Source organism: Mastigoproctus giganteus, chromosome 10, assembly GCF_048544385.1.
Source record: "Mastigoproctus giganteus isolate SK-2022 chromosome 10, ASM4854438v1, whole genome shotgun sequence".
Classification (NCBI taxonomy): Eukaryota; Metazoa; Arthropoda; class Arachnida; order Uropygi; family Thelyphonidae; genus Mastigoproctus; species Mastigoproctus giganteus.
The window spans coordinates 82,735,513-82,755,609 of NC_143584.1; the positions used below are offsets into that span (position 1 = coordinate 82,735,513).

At 38.4% G+C, this 20,097-nt stretch overlaps 1 protein-coding gene across 1 annotated transcript in view; it reads right to left on the bottom strand.

Annotated features, from left to right (window-relative positions):
- The window catches only part of LOC150079124 (uncharacterized), a 243,579-nt gene that overhangs the window by 107,907 nt on the left and 115,575 nt on the right, over window positions 1-20,097 (bottom strand). Inside the window, exon 4 of the mRNA XM_090383381.1 lies at window positions 1,074-1,146. Within this exon, the coding sequence (XP_090239507.1) occupies window positions 1,074-1,146 (73 nt within the window). The remainder of the gene's footprint in view (window positions 1-1,073; window positions 1,147-20,097) is intronic.

Below are 20,097 nucleotides of genomic sequence, written 5' to 3' on the forward strand. Positions count from 1 at the left end.
GGATTGCTAATTAAAAAAAAACCCAACTCAGTATATGCATGTATACATGAATCCTACCCAGTGCAGCAGATTTCTCTAAACTTTCAACCCTTTTCTCATATTTCAGAATAGTGAACAGAGTACTATTAGGAATGCCAAACTGTTTGGCAATGTCAGTCTTAGAATGCAAACCATTATCTAAAGTTTGCAAAATCCTAATTTAGAATTTTATCTGAAATTGGCAAAGCTATCCACTTTCTTGGAGCCATACCAATAAACATACACAATGCAAGGAGTTAATTTTCATTAATTCCTAGCTGATGTTTATTTTATTACCACACTGAGAGAAAAGAGAATGAGAAATCTTAACAAATGATTTCTCATGGTCAGTATGCAAGCTCGTCAACTGTCAATATATTTGAAGCATTCTGTGATTTTTAAATGCAACTATATCATAATAAAAAAGTAAAAATTCAGATTAAGAGGTAAAAATTTATGGTTGTTATAGATAAATCCTTTTTATTTTCAGTGTAGTTACACTGAAGGTAAAATAGCATTAGGTTAATGAGAAATTGACCAGAACCAACCACATAGGACATTATGACGTGTTGGGACATTAAAAAGAGGGCCACTATAAAGAGCTTCGACAGTATATCTCCATCCTCCTCACTTTCTTTCCTCTCCCCCCCTAATTTGTGTGTGTGTGTGTGTGTGTGTGTGTGTGTGTGTGTGTGTGTGTGTGTGTGTGTGCGCGTGCGTGCACCTAAAGATCTAAAACATTTCCAAGCAGTTCAAACATTTTTGTTATTATTGGAGGATCCGAGCACTGCAAGGTTAACTTCTAGCATTCTTTATATCATTTATTTATTATTATTGTCATTATTAATATATACTGGCTTTGGCCAGCTGGCTTGGTTACGACCTTGGTTAATAAAAGCTTGGATAACGGAGGTCCAACAGTATTAAAAAATAATTAAATTAAATAAGTAGATTAAATTAAAAATAAATTTTTCTCAAGGACCATCTCAGCATACTTAATGAATATCTAAAAAAGGGAAAAGTAACTATTTTAAATAATAAGAAAAATCTCTCACCACTTCAGCTTTGAAACAATGGCTGTAACATCCACATCTACTTCTGACACAATATTTTTGGCTTTTGCATTTCCTTTAAATACATAATTTTTTCAGATTAAGAAAACTATGTATATTGCAAATATGCATAAAAATTTATAAAACTTTTTTTAACTAAAAGTATTTCTACATCCATCTGATTAGTGATACTAGTCCAAAGAGCTGAATGCAAAACAGAGCTGTAAGTTCCAAGGAATGTTTCCCAAACAACAGCAGTCAACATGGAGTTGCACTGTGGAACATAGGTAATTTAAAAGGAGTCTGAATATCAAACATCTGTATAAAAACAAATAAAGAAATATCCAGATAAAAAACACACATTTAAAAAAAAAAAAAAAAAAAACCCAGGCAATCCTTGAAGACCTTCATCAAGTTATAGAATCTGAACAGTGATCATTTCATATCATGATGTTGGAGATCTATGCATCAATAGAAGTGGCCTTGATTTTTTTTTAAATTACAGCCCATAATTCCTACATAATAGTAAGCATTGCTAAGAGTAGCATAAAGCATTTCATTCTTTAACTCTGGAATGACAGTAAGAAATACTGTGGGGGAGACAAGCCCCTAAAATGCCAAATCTGCTACGGCAGCAGATTTGGCATTTTAGGAGACCACATGGTATACACCAATGTTTCACAAACTTTAGTAACCTAATGACCACTTCTTCCTAAAAATAAATTTATGGACCCCAAAATACTGTAATTTTATTTTTATTAAAAACATAATAATACATGTGTTCCGCTTTAAGAAATACTGTGGGGAGACAAGCCAATAAAATGCCAAATCTGCTACGGCAGCAGATTTGGCATTTTAGGAGACCACGTGGTATACACCAATGTTTCAAAAACTTTAGTAACCTAATGACCACTTGTTCCTAAAAATAAATTTGTGGACCCCAAAATACTGTAATTTTATTTTTATTAAAAACATAATAATACATCTGTTCTGCTTTTAGCGCTCAACTTTTCTAATCCATATTCAATCCTATCAACATGGGTTCCCACTTATAGTGCTCTCTGGAACTTGTCCCTTCGAAAGTCCTATAATGGGAATTTACTGTGTATTTTATTTTATAAAAACAGAAGATGCGCTACAGAGCAGCCAATTACAGAGCATGTGTAACAGAATGAAAATAATTATAACAACATGCAATACAGAAACTTAAGATTAGCTCGGGTTCTTCCGACATCAAGTTTCGAGACAAAAACCCTCTGCCTCCTGTCATGCAGCCATCCTGATCCTTGGATCAGGATGGCTGCAGGACAGGAGGCAGAGGGTTGCGATTAATGGCCAGTACCAAGTGGCACTTCACCAGAATGACTTGAAAAAGGCTTAAAGAATGGTCAGAAAAGTGAGAGCTGTGTTTTAAAGAGGGACTCTTAGGTGGGACTGAATTAAGCATTAGAGGTAAAATGGGAGAAACTTTTTTTTTTTTTTTTGATTTGGTAGTTGTTGGCGCATCGGCTTCTGTGGCCATATTGCACCTCCCAAGGTTTTTGCAGTACTTTGATCCAAGCCCGAGGCGGGAATCGAACCCGCGACCTTTGGGTTGCCGGGCAGGTACTTTACCCACTCGGCTAGCCCGGTCGGCCATGGGAGAAACTGAAACTTTGTCTATGCCAGGGGTGGGCAACAGCCAGCCCGCGACGATGTTGAATCCGGCCCCCTCAGTAAATGCATAAATATAGAAAATCCATACCTGACTACACTCGCCGTAAACGTTCGGCTTAATTCGGTTCAATCGGGAATTGCGGCCATTGCAACAGTAACCAAGTGATTCTACGCACCGTCAAAGAGTTATTTCCTAATTATTATTGTAGCATCGATCGAACAAAGTTCCTTTGGGTTTGACTTCTTATTGAAAAAAATAATATTGGTGCGAGATATTTTATGTTTTATGCCTTTTCTAATTATTACAATTTTTAATTTAATATAATTTATAGCCCATAAAATGAGCCAATTAAAAAAAAAAGAAAAATTGATGCCGAATGCCGCATTTTCAATGATAATTGGACATTCAGATATTTTTTTTAAAAATACATTAATAATTTGGTAATTCAAGTAATATAACATTTTTTAGGTTCTGATTTTTTTTATTAAATCGTTCAATCTATTCCGGCCCACATCATGATGCGAAATTTTCATTCGGCCCTCATCATGATACGAAAATTTCATTCGACCCGCTGACGAAAAAAGTTGCCCACCCCTGGTCTATGCAGTTCCTGAGCCATCATTTCGGCAGAGAAGAAATACTCTGCTAAGCCAATCATTTGTGTTGTGTATTGTAATGCAGTTAGGTGCACGTTGTGTTGTATGATTGACCCAACAGCAACCAGGAAGTAATGTTTACTTGGAATGTGACTTCCTGGTTCCCAGGCTTCCCAGGTTTCCAGGAAGCCTGGAAACCAGAAATTTATACTCGAGTATTTTGTTTTTAATAAAAATAAAATACTCAAGTATGAAGTCATGATTCCTACCGAGGAATGGAGACAGCATTCCATTCCCAGACAGAAATAGAAACCATTTCAGAAAAAGGCAGAAAAGTGAGAGACTTCCTAGAGAAAAGAAAAGGATACAAGGATCAGCAATTACATTGTGAAGGTACATTGACCATGATTCAGCCATGGCAGTTGAGATTGTGCACTATCCTCTTTGAGAGAGCATTAGCAAGGGCACATGATGCAAGCTTATATAGCATCAGCCAAAAAAAAAAAAAAAAAAAAATCTCCCATTTCACCACTCCGTTCGTTCAAAATACCTGTCCAGCTGAGCATTAAATTTATTTAGGCTATCAACTTCCACAACAAGGGATGGAAGTCTGTTCCACCAACCAATTACCGCTGGGTAAAGGCAAATTTCCGCACATCTATCCTACATCTGCCTTTCCTCAATTTGAATTTATACCCTATCAGGAAATTATTCTGAGGAAAAGGAAGAATCCCATCAGCATTGAGCATGTTCAAACCATTCAATGCTTTATACACCTCAATCACATCATCACGCAGGTGCCTAGTCTCCAGACACTGTAATTTGCTAAATTTAAGCCTTTCTTCAAAAGAGCAACCCTTTGTTCCATTCACTAATCTTGTTGCCCTTCTCTGTACTCGTTGCAACAGCTCTCTACATCCTTCTTAAAATGAGACCTCCAGACTTGTATACAGTACTCAAGGTGTGTCCTGATCATTGCCTTATACAAGGGGATAATCACCTCCTTATCCCTGCTAGAAAAATTCCTGTATATCATTGACAAGACACCATGAGCTACTTCTTGCAGAAGGTCTGCACTGCTCAGAAAACTTCATATCTGCCTGCACAATTACCTCCAGGTACTTTTCACTCTCTACCATAGTAGCAAACAGTTGATACATTACTCTGGGGTTACAGCTTCCCATATGCAGTACTTTACATTTGTCAATGTTAAACATTAGTTACACCTTTCAGCCCATCTGCTCAACTTTTCTAGAACCTGTTGCAGCAGCGTACCGTCATTTGTGTCATTAACAACCCTGCCGACCTTCGTATCATCTGCAAACTTAGACATTAAGCCTGATACACCATCATCAATATCATTAATGAATATAGAAAACAACAATGGACCCAACGATGAACCCTGGGGGACTCCACTAATAACATTAGTCCACGAAGAGCAGTGTCCACTGATTACCACTGTGTCTTCTCCCACTCAACCATTCCTTTATCCATAGCAGCAATTTGCCTCCAATGCCATAGTGCTCCAACTGGTACATTAGTTATCCATATGCAACAGTATCAAAAGCTTTCCTGAAATCCAAATATATGATATCAAAATTTTTTTTGCATCCAGTTCCTTTGTGACCTCATTGTAGTATGTCAACTCCAAACACGACAGGTATTAGAACCTATAGTACTTGGTATCGTGCTTGGGTTGGAGGTTGAGAAAACGTAAGAATATATTTGTTGACATTGGACTTGAACTTCTGAAGACTGTAATTTTCAGGAAATACGTATGAAGGAAGGTTGTTCCAGAAAACGCCAGTTGAATGAATAAATGAGGAAGATGAAAAGTTGGTCCTGTGAGTTTGAAGACGGGCAGTAAATGGATGTTGGCTGGTGGCGGTATGTGTTTGGACTGTTTTGAAAGAGAGAGAGCGGGAATTATAGAGGCTAATTCCGAAGAACAGTGCCCATGGAAGTATCTGTAGAAGCTAAAAACCTGTTGTTAAAATTACTTGTTCAATACTGTAGGTGTAGAGACCTTGCTATTCGAACTAAGTCTCAGATACGAATAAACCCTACTGCCCACCGCACTTTAATTTGTTCACTGGCTATGAACACACAAAAAGCAGCTGACTAGTGCGACTTCTCAGTATGTATTGATACTTCTACTCAATTAATCCCTTACGGTAATCCCTTTACCTGTTAATTCATGCTTCCTACAGGACAAATTCTCAAATTGCCTGTACTGTATTGCCTAAAAGTCAGAGGTGCGAATGTGCAGGAGCAGTAAATATGCCGCTAGGGTTTTTGGCGCCCCTAGACAGAAATGTATTTGGTGCCCTTGAGATCATTTTATTAAATATTATTATAATAAAAATTTTGTATTTCGGCGCCCCTATGCCCTGCTTACCAGGCTTACCATGTTTAGTCGGCTCTGGTTGCACGCAAGCAGCGTTGCCAACTCTTAATAATATTTCCCGCTAGCCGCATACTCAAAATCCGCTATTTTTAGCACTTGACCCGCCAAATTTTTTAAATTTTCATTTGTTTGTACTTTGTAGTGAATAAAAACAAACAAACAAATAGTATATATAAATAGTTATTTATTTTTCTGTTTTTAATATAAAATCAATATCTAAAAATCTAAATTAATTTCGAAATTCAATACCTCCTCATCATATGCTTCTTGTGTACCTATTTTGCGAAGCACTTCTTCAGGTAAAACATAATTTCTACAACACTTTCCAACTATTTTGAGCCCGTACCTACTGATAAGATTGCATTAACCATGCCAACACTCATTCTGTTGCGTGTTTTGTTTTTTACTAGATTTAAGTTGCTGAATATTCTTTCCACATCTGCATTGGATAATGGCAAAATTAAAATACCCAATGCAAATTCGCTAATTTCTTTAAATGGATTTTCACCGCTTGCATCTCGATATTTCGAAACTTCTGACCAAAACTTCATTGTATTGTTGATGTTTTCCCATGTAACGAGAGTAATGTTTATATACAGTTGCTCAATTTTTTTATTTTTCTACTTCAGACAATTTTAAATTTTGTAATAAATTTATCAGTGGTTCTTTTTGTTGCTTTAGTAAATCTATAATGCTTTAATATATTGTTAACTGAGATTAATGACATTTTTTCTAATTCTTTTATGTTGTCCGGAAGGCGTTGTTTTAATTGCTGATACAAATCAATCAAGAAATTACGGCATCTCTCTCTTATTGCCATTTCATCTGTTGTTGTGATAAGTTTATTCATTATTAATTCATTTATTTTTATTTCAAATTGGTAACCTAAATATGGCTTAGGGTCTAAATAATTATTAATGTCCTCTTCTATCCTTTCAATATCTGTATTTGGTAAAAACATTTTATTGGCAATCATCGACAATAGCATGTTTAAATCATGTAGTAATAATGTAGGATCGGCAGTATTTGATTCAAAAGATTTGTTTACTCTTTGTACTTCAGATAAGATAGGTTTTAAAATAAAAGATATACTAAATTACTTTCATCTTTGAACATTGAATAAAGAAGTTCTGCAGTATAACATTTGTCAGTCAAACGAGTTATTTCAAAATGGGCTTTTAATTCAATATACTGTTCTAAAATTCTTGTTATAGCAACTTCAATGGATAACCACCTTGTTTGACACGAATGAACTATCTTTTTCGGATCTGCACCATCGTTTATGGCACTGTATAAATATTTGAATTGATTTTGTCGGCTGGTGGATTTACTAAACCAATTAAAAGTTTCAGCTATCATGAATTCTAGATTTCTAGGGAATGTTTCGCGGGTTGCATGACATACTGCTAATTGCAAAGAATGACAAACGCATTTAATTAATGCGTATGTCATTCTTTACAATTGTGGAAAAGCTAACCATTCCTTCCGAAAATTTTGGGTATATTTCGTTTTGTTTTTGTCCGCCATCCCGTAAGGTAAGGCTTATGGCCAGTCCACCTCTATCGAGAGAGAAAAAAAATATGAAATCGTGAAACGCTTTGAGCGAAATGAAAGCCCATGTGATATTGCACGTGCTACAGACCTAAATGAGGCAACGCCGAGAATTACAAAGAATGCGGAGAAAATAAAAACAACTTTCATAGCGGGAACAACTCAAAGTGTAATTAAAATCCATTAGATTAAGACAAGAATTGGAAGAGATGGAACGGCTGTCATCTCTTTGGATAGAAAATCAAACAAAAAACAAGTTTGCTTACGATAGAAGCAAAAGCATTAGCAATATTTTATTACGACCTTTACGTAATAAAAAAATACGTAATAATCGTAATGAAATACGTAAGTATTTTATTACGATTATTTATTGTGTTTGTAATGTTTTGGTTACAAATGTGTGTTCAATCTTGGGTGGTCGGCACCTAACCCAATTTTTCCCATAGGGCCTGTTGTTTATATTGCACGAGGGTTTCTAGGAATACAACTATCGTGCTATACGAGGACTGACTATACTAAGATATTATTACACTGTGGTTATTAGAAATAATTATTACTTATTACTTACTCTTATTACTTATTGCTCTGTGGTTATTAGAAACGTTGAAAGAGATGTCGGTAATTCGGATCGCATTTCTTTGAAGCCAAACAAATACGACGAAGAAAAATTATCCAATGCCATTCCTTCGCGGTTTCAAAAAAAGGCGTCATTAGAATTTTTTCCACATTTTTAGATTTGATCCAACAATTTAAAGCTATGACCCAATGATCAGGTCGTTTGACCGCGAGCGTAACTACGTAAAATTGTTGGGGTTCTCCTCAGGGAAATCCAGAATAATATAAAACCGATTCGTCGCTTTATAAAAAAATAACTATGAAATATGATATCCCTACTATTTCAATTATGAATTATTTTTATTATTAATTAAATAATTAATTGAACAATTAATTTAATATTTCTTAAATGAATATTTCTTAATTTAAATGTTACATTGCCAAAATACATAAAATGCTAAACATTTATACTCTTCCCGCTAAAAAATCCGCTATCCGCTATATCATATTTTTATCCGCTAAACCTGAAGCAATTCCGCTAAATCTAGCGGGAAAACCGCTAAAATGGCAACACTGCACGCAAGTTTTATTCTGCTTCGTAATTCAGTACATTCTCCTTGCTGTAATAAAAATTATTTCAATAATGCATGAAGAAAAATACAGCAATGATTTAAAAACCATTCCTCTGTCCAGAGACAGTTTCAAGGCGTCTTACAGTCATCAGACAACAAAATTCAATTTATTAAATCGACTGAGAGAAAGTCCAATTTTTGCAATACAATTGGATGAATCCACAGATATTTCAAAACTTACTCTTATTATTGTATATGTTGGATACTGCTATGAGGAAGATATTTTGGAGAATTTTCTATTTTCCAAAGCTTTGGAAGGAAGAACACCAGGCCAGAAGATTTTTGATGTTATAAATATTTTCTTTCAAACAAATAATCTAACGTGGAACAACGGTTTTGCGATTTGTACTGATGACTGCATTAACAGAAGAAAATAAAGATTTAAAAGGCAAAGTATAGGAAATTGCTCCAAATATCATTTTTAATCATTGCATTATACATAGGGAAGTATTAGTAGCCAAGGAAATGCAAATTGATTTGCACGAAGTTTTGAAAGATGCAGTACGTGTGACCAACTTTATTGAAAGTAGAAGCTTAAATAGCAGACTTTTCACTATACTTTGTAATGAAATGGGATCCACTTATGAAACGCTTCTTTTATATACGAAAGTGAGGTGGTTGCCCAGTGGTAAAGTGTTGCGACGTCTTTTTGGCCTCAAACAAGAAGTTTTATTGTTTTTATCAAATACAGATCAGAACCTTGCTCAATTGTTTACAATTAAAAAATGGCTTGGAAATCTTAGCTACTTTTTTGATAAACAGTGCATTCTGGTTAATTGGGCCACCGGTTAATCGGGGCAGCCACTTATTTGGGGCAAATTATGAAGAACAGAAACAAAACAAAACAAATATTTAGCCTGAATTTGTTCCGCTTATTTGGGCCAACTCGCTGCTTAATTGGGGCAATGAAGGTCTTGATTGAACAATAAACTATATTTAGATGGCGGGCACAAACATCTAAATATAGTTTATTAGGCCTGACGTAGCCCAGTGGTCAGGAGCGAGAGTGCATCGCACGCGTTCTTTGAGTGGACCAGGGTTCAGGCCCGTGACTACTAAATACGATAATTGGCGATTTATTGTAAACTCTACTGACTTGGTTGTCGTGCCGGAGTATAAACAGAAAATTTTTTTATTGAACAATAAACTAATTTAGATGGTTTGTAACAAAGAGATCATGTGGGCAGCAGCGGAATCAGTTATTGCGAAGTCGTGCTGTACAGTGGTTGTTTTACGTTTGTTCTGTGTTGTGGTAATTCAATTCTGAAGAAATTTTGCTTGCCGTTGTTTACGATCACAGTCGGTACATATGTATACATCTTGTGGGTTAGAATAGATTAAAAACTGTACCAAACAGTGCACTGATTTTGGTTTCCCCCTCCCCATTTTTTCAGTACATTTAAGACCCCTGTCAAGATGCCACGTAAAGATTTGTCACATTCAGAAAAACTCGCTATTCTTGACAAGATAAAAAGTCAACCTCCTAACATCAGTCATCGTCAGCTAGCGGAGATAATAAAGGTGCCAAAATCTACAATTTCACGACTGCTACAGCAACAAGAAAAACTTACAGGGAAATAGAGTGGGCCAGTAAATCAGAGAGTCTTATAATGGGGGATTTTAATTTCCCAAATATTGACAGAAATTTGTGGGTTGGTCACTCACACATTAGCAAGGCTTTTGTGGATTTATTGGACGAATGTTTTCTAAATCAGCATGTTCGGGAAGCAACTAGAGGGAGCAATACTCTTGATTTGATTATCAGTAGTGATTCTTCATGCATTAAGAATCTGCAGATACAGGAACCACTAGGCGGCAGTGATCACAGTGTGCTGAAGTGCGATTTACTCAAGGAGGTAACTACCATCAGGGGTAAAGGGAAGGGTTATTGCTTTCGTAAAGTCGACTACGATGATCTGAGACCGTATTTAAATTCTATACAGTGGGACCAACTGATGATGTTACCAACAGCAAACTCAAAATGGGAAGTATTCACAGAACTTATCTTGGAAGCTACTAGGCTTTATATACCAACTAAGAAATATTGTTCAAGGTTCAGGCCAAAATGGATGTCAGATGAACTAATGAGACATATGGCAGAGAAGAAAAATGCATGGGATACATATAAATTAACATGTGACACAGAAGCCTATGATAGATATAAGTTGATCTGTAACCAAGTTACAAAGGAGGTTAGGCAGGCGAAGGCAGATTACGAGAAATCTTTGGCAAGGGATGCAAAGAAAAACAGCAAGGAGTTCTTTACTTATGTAAACTATAGAAGGAAGGGGATGAATCAGATTGGTCCACTTGATATCGATGGTTCAACTGTTCATGATCCTGCTCAGGTAACTAACAAACTAAATCAATATTTTGCATTGACATTCACACATGAGGAGTTATTCAGGAAAGCGAATGCCATAGATGAAGTAAACACTGGCAGTGAGCTAGATGATCTTGTAATAATTGAGAGTAAAGTGGAGGAGAAATTGTTGAAAATAAATGCAAGAAAGGCACCTGGGGTGGATGGGATCTATCCAGTTATATTAAAGGAAGCAGCAAAGGAAGTAAGCAATCCATTAGCCATAATTATGAGAGCTTCCTTGGACTCAAGGGAGGTACCCACAGACTGGAGATGTGCACATGTAACCCCAATTCACAAAGGAGGATCAAAGGCTGACACAAGTAATTATAGACCTGTGAGTTTAACTTCTGTTCCAGGAAAATTAATGGAAGCACTGGCCAAAGAAGCACTGCAGGATCATCTTGACAAGAATTCAGTTATAGCTGAGACACAGCATGGTTTTGTTAAGGGAAGGTCTTGCATGACCAATTTGATTGGATACTATGATGTAGTCAGAAAAGAATTGTGCAGGGAATAACTTTGATATCATATATTTGGATCTTAGAAAGGCTTTTGATACTGTTGCACATGGAAGACTGCTGCACAAATTGGAGCAGTGTGGCATTGGTGGCGAATTGTTGCTATGGATAAAGGGATGGTTGAGTGGCAGAAGACAGAGTGGTAATTAATGGACACTGCTCATCGTGGACTAATGTTATTAGTGGAGTCCCTCAGGGTTCAGTGTTGGGTCCATTGTTGTTTTCTGTATTTATAAATAATATTGATGATGGTATATCAAGCTTAATAGTAGTAGTAGTAGTAGTAGTAGTAGTGGCACTTGATGCAAGAAAGCAGTGTAGGAGCTTATGCAGCATCAGCCAAAAAAAAAAAAAAAAAAAAAAAAAATCACACCATACCCTCCAATCGCCTGTCCAGTTCCTCCTTAAATTTATTTAACCTATCAACTTCCACAACGACAGATGGAAGTTTGTTCCAGCAATTAACCACCCGCTGGCTAAAGGCAAATTTCCGCACATCTATTCTACATCTATCCTTTCTTAATTTGAACTTATGTCCCCGTAGGTTCGTATTCTGAACAAGTGGGAGGATCCCATCAGAATTCAGCGTGCTCAACCCATTCAAGGCCTTATAGACCTCAATCAGATCACCGCGCAGGTGCCTAGTCTCCAGCCACTGCAATTTGCAGAACTTAAGCCTCTCTTGGTAAGAGGATCCCTTCATTCCCCTCACCAATCGTGTTGCTCTTCTCTGTACACGCTCAAGCAAATCTACATCCTTCCTAAAATGAGGCCTCCAGACCTGTACGCAGTACTCAAGGCGTGGCCTGACCATTGCCTTATACAGAGGGACAATCACCTCCTTTTCCCTGCTAGCAAAATTCCTATATATCATTGACAAAACCCCATGACCTGCCCTAGCACCCTGTCTACATTGCTCAGAAAACTTCATATCTGACTGCACAATTACTCCCAGGTCTTTTTCATTTTCTACCACCTTAAGTGTAGTACCACACAGTTGGTACGTTTCTCTGGGGTTACTTCTACCCATATGCAGTACTTTGCATTTGTCAAGGTTAAACTTCAGTTGCCACTTCTTAACCCATCTGCCCAAATTATCTAGATCCTGTTGCAGTAGCACACTGCCATTACTGTCATTAACAACCCTGCCAACCTTTGTGTCATCTGCAAACTTCGACATTAAGCCTGATATACCTTCATCAATATCATTGATAAATATACAAAACAACAGTGGCCCCAACACCGAACCCTGTGGGACTCCACTAATAACATTAGTCCACGAAGAGCAGCACCCATTGATTACCACCCTCTGTCTTCTCCCACTTAACCATCCTTTTATCCATTGTAGCAACTTACCCTTAATACCATTCTGCTCCAATTTGTACAGTAGTCTTCCATGCGCAACAGTGTCAAAAGCTTTCCTGAAATCCAAGTATATGATATCAAAATTATTTTTTGCATCCAGTTCCTTTGTGACCACATCATAATAACCAATCAAATTTGTCAGACAAGACTTTCCCTTAACAAACCCATGCTGTGTCTGAATTATTGCTGCAGTCTTGTCTAGATGATCCTGCAATGCATCTTTAAACAGTGACTCCATTATTTTACCCGGAACAGAAGTTAAACTAACTGGTCTGTAATTATTCGTGTCACCCTTCGAACCTCCTTTGTGAATTGGGGATACATTTGCACATCTCCAGTCCGTGGGAACCTCCCCTGAATCCAAGGATGCTCTCATAATTATGGCTAAGGGTTTGCTTAGTTGCTTTGCCGCCTCCTTTAATATAACTGGATAGATCCCATCCGCCCCAGGTGCCTTTCTTATGTTTAACTTCAACAATTTCTCCTCCACTTTGTTCTCAGTTATTACAAAATCATTAAGCACACTGCTACAATTTGATAACCTTCTTCCATTTTCAAACTGTAATGATTCCTCACGTGTGAATGTAGATGCAAAATACTCATTCAGTTTGTTTGCTATCTGAGCAGGATCATCAACAGTCGAACCATCGATGTCAAGTGGACCAATCATATTCAGCCCCTTCCTTTTAGAGTTTATATAAGTAAAGAAATCCTTGCTGTTTTTCTTAGCATCTTTTGCCAAAGATTTCTCGTAATCCGCCTTTGCCTGCCGAACCTCCTTTGTGACCTGATTACAGACTAGCTTATATCTGCTACAGGCTTCTGCGTCGCCTGATAATTTATATGCATCCCATGCATTTTTCTTCTCTGTTACGAGTCTCATTAGTTCATTTGATAACCATTTAGGCCTAAACCTTGAACAATATTTCTTCATCGGTATGAAAAGTCTAGTAGCTTCCACGATTAATTCCTTGAATGCTTCCCACTTAGAATTTACTGTTTGTAACATCGTCAGTTGATCCCACTGTACAGAATTTAAAAACTGTCTGAGACCACTGTACTCCCCTTTACGGAAGCAAAAACCCTTTCCTTTACCCCTGACGGTAGTTACCTCTTTGAGTAAATCCCACTTCAGCACACTGTGATCACTGCCACCTAGTGGTTCCTTTATCTGCAAATTCTTAATACACGAATGATCACTGCTGATAACCAGATCAAGAGTATTACTTTCTCTGGTTGCCTCTCGAACATGCTGCTGCAGAAAACAATCATCCAATAAATCCACAAAAGTCTGACTAGTGTGTGAGTGACCAACCCACAAGTTCCAGTCAATATCTGGGAAGTTAAAATCCCCCATTATAAGACATTCTGATTTACTGGCCCACTCTATTTCTCTGTACAATTGTTCATTGTACTCATTCGAGTCATTAGGCCTATAACACACTCCTACTCTTATTTTTGCTTTTGCAGTGCTTATGTCACACCAAACTGACTCAACAGTGCACTGTCCATCTATATCAACTGGATGCACTTCTTTTGATTTTATGTTTTTGTTAATTAACAGCATAACACCTCCTCCCTTTCTGTCCTGTCTATCCTTTCTGTACACATTGTACTCCCCAAATTCCAGTTCTGCATTCCTTATATCTTTGTGACACCACGTCTCTGCTATCCCAACAATATCCGCCTTTGATGTCTTGACCAACACTTCAAATTCATCAAATTTATTTACTATACTTCTAGCATTGGTATACATGCAAGCATACATGCTCCTATGCCTATTCCTTATTACCCTAACACATCCCATATACCCAACTATTCCAGGATGACTGCCATCCGTCCCTGAAACCCCCAACACCCCTCGCTCCAGGTCGCTTCTTATTCTAATAGAAGTTGTGCAAGAATCACCTTCACCTCTGCCTGCGGTTACTGTTAAACTATTAGTCTTTGTATCCCCCCCAAGCTAGCAGTTTTCCGACCCACCTAACACTGCCTCGATAGCATCAGCAAATATTCTTGCACCCTTTCTATTTAAGTGTATCCCATCCCTGTAGAAGCAATCTCTCTCTCTCTCCTGTTAACAAGTACAGTCCAGGCTGAAAAAAATTCTACCCCTAGAGCCTTGCACAATCTTTCCAGGGCTGAATTGATCGACAAGGCTCTCATCATGGTCTCATCATTAATGGACACTGCTCATCGTGGACTAATGTTATTAGTGGAGTCCCTCAGGGTTCAGTGTTGGGTCCATTGTTGTTTTCTGTATTTATAAATAATATTGATGATGGTATATCAAGCTTAATGTCCAAGTTTGTAGACAATACAAAGGTTGGCAGGGTTGTTAAGGATGCTACTGATGCTATGCTGCTGCAACAGGATCTGGAAAGGCTGAGCAGAGCTGAGAGGTGGCAAATGAAGTTTAACATTGACAAATGTAAAGTACTACATATGGGTAACAGCAACCCCAGAGCAACGTATCAACTCTGTGGTACTACACTGACAGTAGTAGTGAATGAAAAGGACTTGGGGGTAATTGTGCAGGCAGATATGAAGTTCTCTGAGCAGTGCAGACAGGCTGCAAGAGTAGCTCATGGTGTCTTATCAATGATATACAGGAATTTTTCTAGCAGGGATAGGGAGGTGATTATTCCCTTGTATAAAGCAATGGTCACACCACACCTTGAGTACTGTATACAGGTCTGGAGGACTCATTTCGAGAAGGATGTAGAGCTGCTGGAACGAGTACAGAGAAGGGCAACAAAGTTAGTGAATGGAATGAAGGGTTGCTCTTACGAAGGCTGAAGTTTTGCAAATTACAGTGTCTGGAGACTAGGCACCGGCGAGGTGATCTGATAGAGGTGTATAAAGCGTTGAATGGTTTCAGCATGCTCAATGCAGATGGGATACTGCCTCTTGCTCAGAATAATCACCTGAGAGGGTATAAATTCAAATGGAGGAAAGACGGATGTAGGATAGATGTGCGGAAATTTGCCTTTAGCCAGCGGGTAGTTGGTTGGTGGAACAGACTTCCATCCCTTGTTGTGGAAGTTGATAGCCTAAATAAATTTAAGGCTCAGCTGGACAGGTATTTCGAACGAACAGAAGGGTGAAGTGGAAGGGTTTTTTTTTTTTTTTTTTTTGGCTGATGCTGCATAAGCTTGCTTTCTTGTATCATATGCCTCTACTAATGCTAATGCTAAAACAGAACGTATGGCTCACTATTTCCCTGTACTTGATAACACTTCAAGAAACACATAGGTTTAATTTTCAACTTTTCAAAAACAGGTAATAACCTTTTAAGTGTTCAATTTTAAATCTTACCTTGGAATAGATTTTACACATCAAGTATATACAGAGGCCTGAGAAAATTGCAATCATTGCAGATAAACCAGAGAAGACATCGAGGAAGCGCATTGGTTTAATTTTCAGCTTTTCGAGAACAGGTAATAACCTTTTAGCAACTGCTTAATTTCATTTGGGAATAGATTTTGCAAACCAACATTACAGATTAAACTGACAAAATTTTAAGGAAACAGTTTTAATTTTCAGCTTTTCAAGAACAGATGGATCTTTGGAAGGAAAAAACTTTGAGAATACAGATTTTTATTTTCAGGTGTCAACAACAGATGGAAATTATCTTTCAGAAAAAAAAAAAAAAAAGTTTTTCATCCCACACACAAGATGCCACGTCTACAATGCAGATGCGGGGTGGGCAGCAGTGGCCCTACTCAACACGAACACTCCAAAATAAACCTTCCCAATTAATACATATTTAACCCCACAATGCAATGCCACATAATGCTAATATTATTCACAAAAATTCACTGTGACGTCACAACCGATACTTCGGTTTGTGAGTCATATGCCCACCTGTTACCACTAGTGTTCTAGGTGTTTGGAGGGACAGAAACATGTGTACCTCTCATTTGCAAAGGATTCTGGCTCAATTTTGTTCAAACCTACATCTAATACTGTAACCTACATCACAAACCCAGTATTGGATGTAGGTTTTGTCACAAACCTGCAGCCAATACTGGGAAAACCAAATTGGTTTTCCCAGTGCTCATGTCACACCACACTGTCTCAACACAAAACTGTCCTCCCATGTCAACTAGATGCACAGTCAATCAGATTCTATGTGTTTCATAACTAAAAGCATCACCCCTCCTCCCCTTCTATCCTTTCTTTACTCATTGTACTCCCCAAATTCCAATTCTGCATTCCTTATCTCTGTGTGACACCATGTCTCTGATATCCCAACAACATCAGCCTTTGATGTTATCGGTACCTCAAATTCATCAAATTTATTTACTATACTGCTAGCACTGGTGTACATGCAAGTATACATGGACCAATTCTTACTCATTGTTACTGTAACACAACCCATGTGTTTACTTGTTCTATGATGACTCCCAGGAGCCCTTGAAATCCCAAGTACCTCGTTTTCCAGGCTGTTGCTCATTCCAATAGAGGCAGTGCAAGAATCACTTTCACCTCTGCCTGTGGCTACCATTAATCTATTAGTCTGCGAATTCTCCCCAAGCTAGCAGTTTTATGACCCTCCTAATGCTACCTCGATAAAATCAGAAAATATTCTTGCACCATTTCTATTTTTAAGTGTATCTCATCCCTGTAAAAACAATCTCTCCTGTTAAAAAGCACAGACCACGCTGAGAAAAATTCTACCCCCGCAAGCCTGGCACAACTCTCCACGGCCATACTGACTGACAAGGCTCTCATCATATATTCCCTCCTATTGTGTCTGGGCAGAATTGCAGACACATTCACATTTAACCCTAACTCGTGAATTTTTTTTAACACTGACCTGTACTTGTAAGTGAGCAGATCTCCTATTCTTAATTTCAGTGCCAATGTGTACAACAATATCACCCTTTGTGCCCTTAAAAGATGATATCCGCTCTACAATGTCATCAACTTTTGCCTCTGGCAGACATACCCTTGTCCTATTCCAGAATATATTTCCTGCCTCCCTGACAACAGAGTTGCCGACAATAACTAGCTCCTGTGGGACCAGCACATTCTATTCTGAAGGTTGCTGCTGTGTTGCCTGATGATCAAATGCAAACTCTGGCATTGATGTGGACAGCTGAGAGCTTGATGGTTCCTCCAATTTAAGTACTTTGAGGTCATCTACCCTGTTCTTCAAGTCTTCATAACTTAGAAAAACCAACAGCATAAAAGTTTTAAATAAAAACATAGAGGTAACCTCTGAGTGAGAGAGAGAGAGAGAGAGAGAGAGAGAGAGAGAGAGAGAGAGAGAGAGAGAGAGAGAGAGAATATATAGATCTTTTAATTAGACTATCTCAAGCATCTCAGATAGCTGTTTCCATTCTAATGGAAAATCCAACATGGATCTGTTTCTCTGGAAGCTGTACTGCATTCTGGGGGAGGAAGAAGAGGAGAAGATTTATTCTAAATACCGCACAAAACGAGTCAGGGACACAATAGAGTCGGTGACTCTATTGTTTCCCTGACAATAAAGTCACCAACAATAACTAGCTCCTGTGGGACCAGCGCATTATGCCTCAGGATTGCCACTGTGCTGCCTGATGATCAAGTGCAAGCTCTAGCATTGATGTGGGCAGCTGGGAGCTTGATGGGTCCCCCAATTTAAGTCCTTCAAGGGCATCTACCCTGTTCTTCAAGCTCTCATAAAGACCCATAACGATACCGAGTTGGTGCCTAACTTCATATTCCTTACGTCGAGCACACACACAAAGATATCTTCCCTTGGTAATATCATGTACTGTTCCTGGTAGCTCCACAAAGATCAAAAATATTACACTAAACATATCTTAATGCACTAATAAAACTATATACGAACGGGTTCCGAAAGTAAGGTAACACATTTTTTTCTTAATAATGGTGAAAGGGAATGAGATGAAACGCAATGGACAGATAGACCTGTTCAAAATAACGTTCAAAAAGATCACCAGAACAGTGTTGTAGTACTGTCGCCTCACAGCAGATTCCAGTTGCAAAATGGTGGCAACCATATAAGTTGCAAAATGGTGGCAACCATATAAGTTGCAAAATGGCGAGTGTGGTTCAAAACAGGTGTTCGTGAAGTTATTTTCTTTTTGCAAGCAAAAGGGTCTTCAACCAAGTGACATTCACCGTGAACTGGTTGCTGTGTATGGCAAAAAGGTAATAACAAAGAAGCAGGTTTTTTTTTTTTGGGTGCAATGAATTTAAAGCAAGCCATGTTGACATTGAAGAATGACATGGGGTGGGCAGGCCTTCATTGAGCAAGAGAGAAGACAACATTTTGCGCATTAAGGGCATTGTTTTTGGAAACAAGTGAGTGAAACTGCACAAATAGTGAACATGAGTAAGTAGACTGTTCACCATGTCCTTGGTTTTCAAAAGGTGTGCTGCTGATGCTGGGTTCCCTGACAATTGCCAGAGGAGGACAAAGCAAAACGCAGGAATGTGTCTGGAGAAACTGTTGTGATACAGCAACAAAGGAGAGGATTTTCCCACTCGCATAGTCACAGCAGAGAAAATGTGGGTTCATTATTTTACCCTGGAGAGCAAATAAGACTCCATGACCTGGCCACAGAGTTCTGGGATTGTCAAGGCATTCTTGTTGGTGAATTTATTGTCGAAGGGAGGGAGGAACAAAATCAATGCACAGCTTTACTGTGCAACATTGGCAAACTGAAAGCCAACATTCGATGCAAACGACCAGCAGGACTCCTGACAAACGACACGATTTTGTTGCACGACAATACTGCCCACACCACTTGTGAGTGGTTGCACCATAATCGTTAGGAAACTGTCACATTTTTAAAAAATTTTTTCCCTCTCTGGAGTGGGCCCCCCCCCAGAGAAATCTGGCCCACCTTTGGCAATATCAGGTGGGTCAGAATCTCGTATCAAGACAGTATGTGCTCCATTGGGACTGGTCCAATGGAGTATCAGTATCCAGAATCATCTGTCCAGGTGATTGATGCTTCTGGGTGGCCAAGTGGCCAGAACATACACATAATACACACAAACCTATGCTACTCACATTTCTGGCCCTCTTATAGTGGTACTGTCCTTCACAGAAATACAAGGCGGAGATGAACTCACGTTCTAGGAGCCGCCCCTTACAAAAACACGTCCGTCCACACACACACGTCACATCCCCCCCCCTACAGCCCAGACTTAGTGCATTCAGACTTCCATTTGTTCGGCCTTCTGAAAAAACACCTTTCAGGAAAGCATGTGGTGGTTCATCAGGTGGTGCGATGTTGGTTACTTGTATATGGGCACGGACTTCTTCGGTATTGATAAACTGATCCATCATTGGGACAAGTGCATCAATAAAACTGGAGATTTTGTGAAGAAGTAGGGCATGTTCACTTATTTCTTGGTG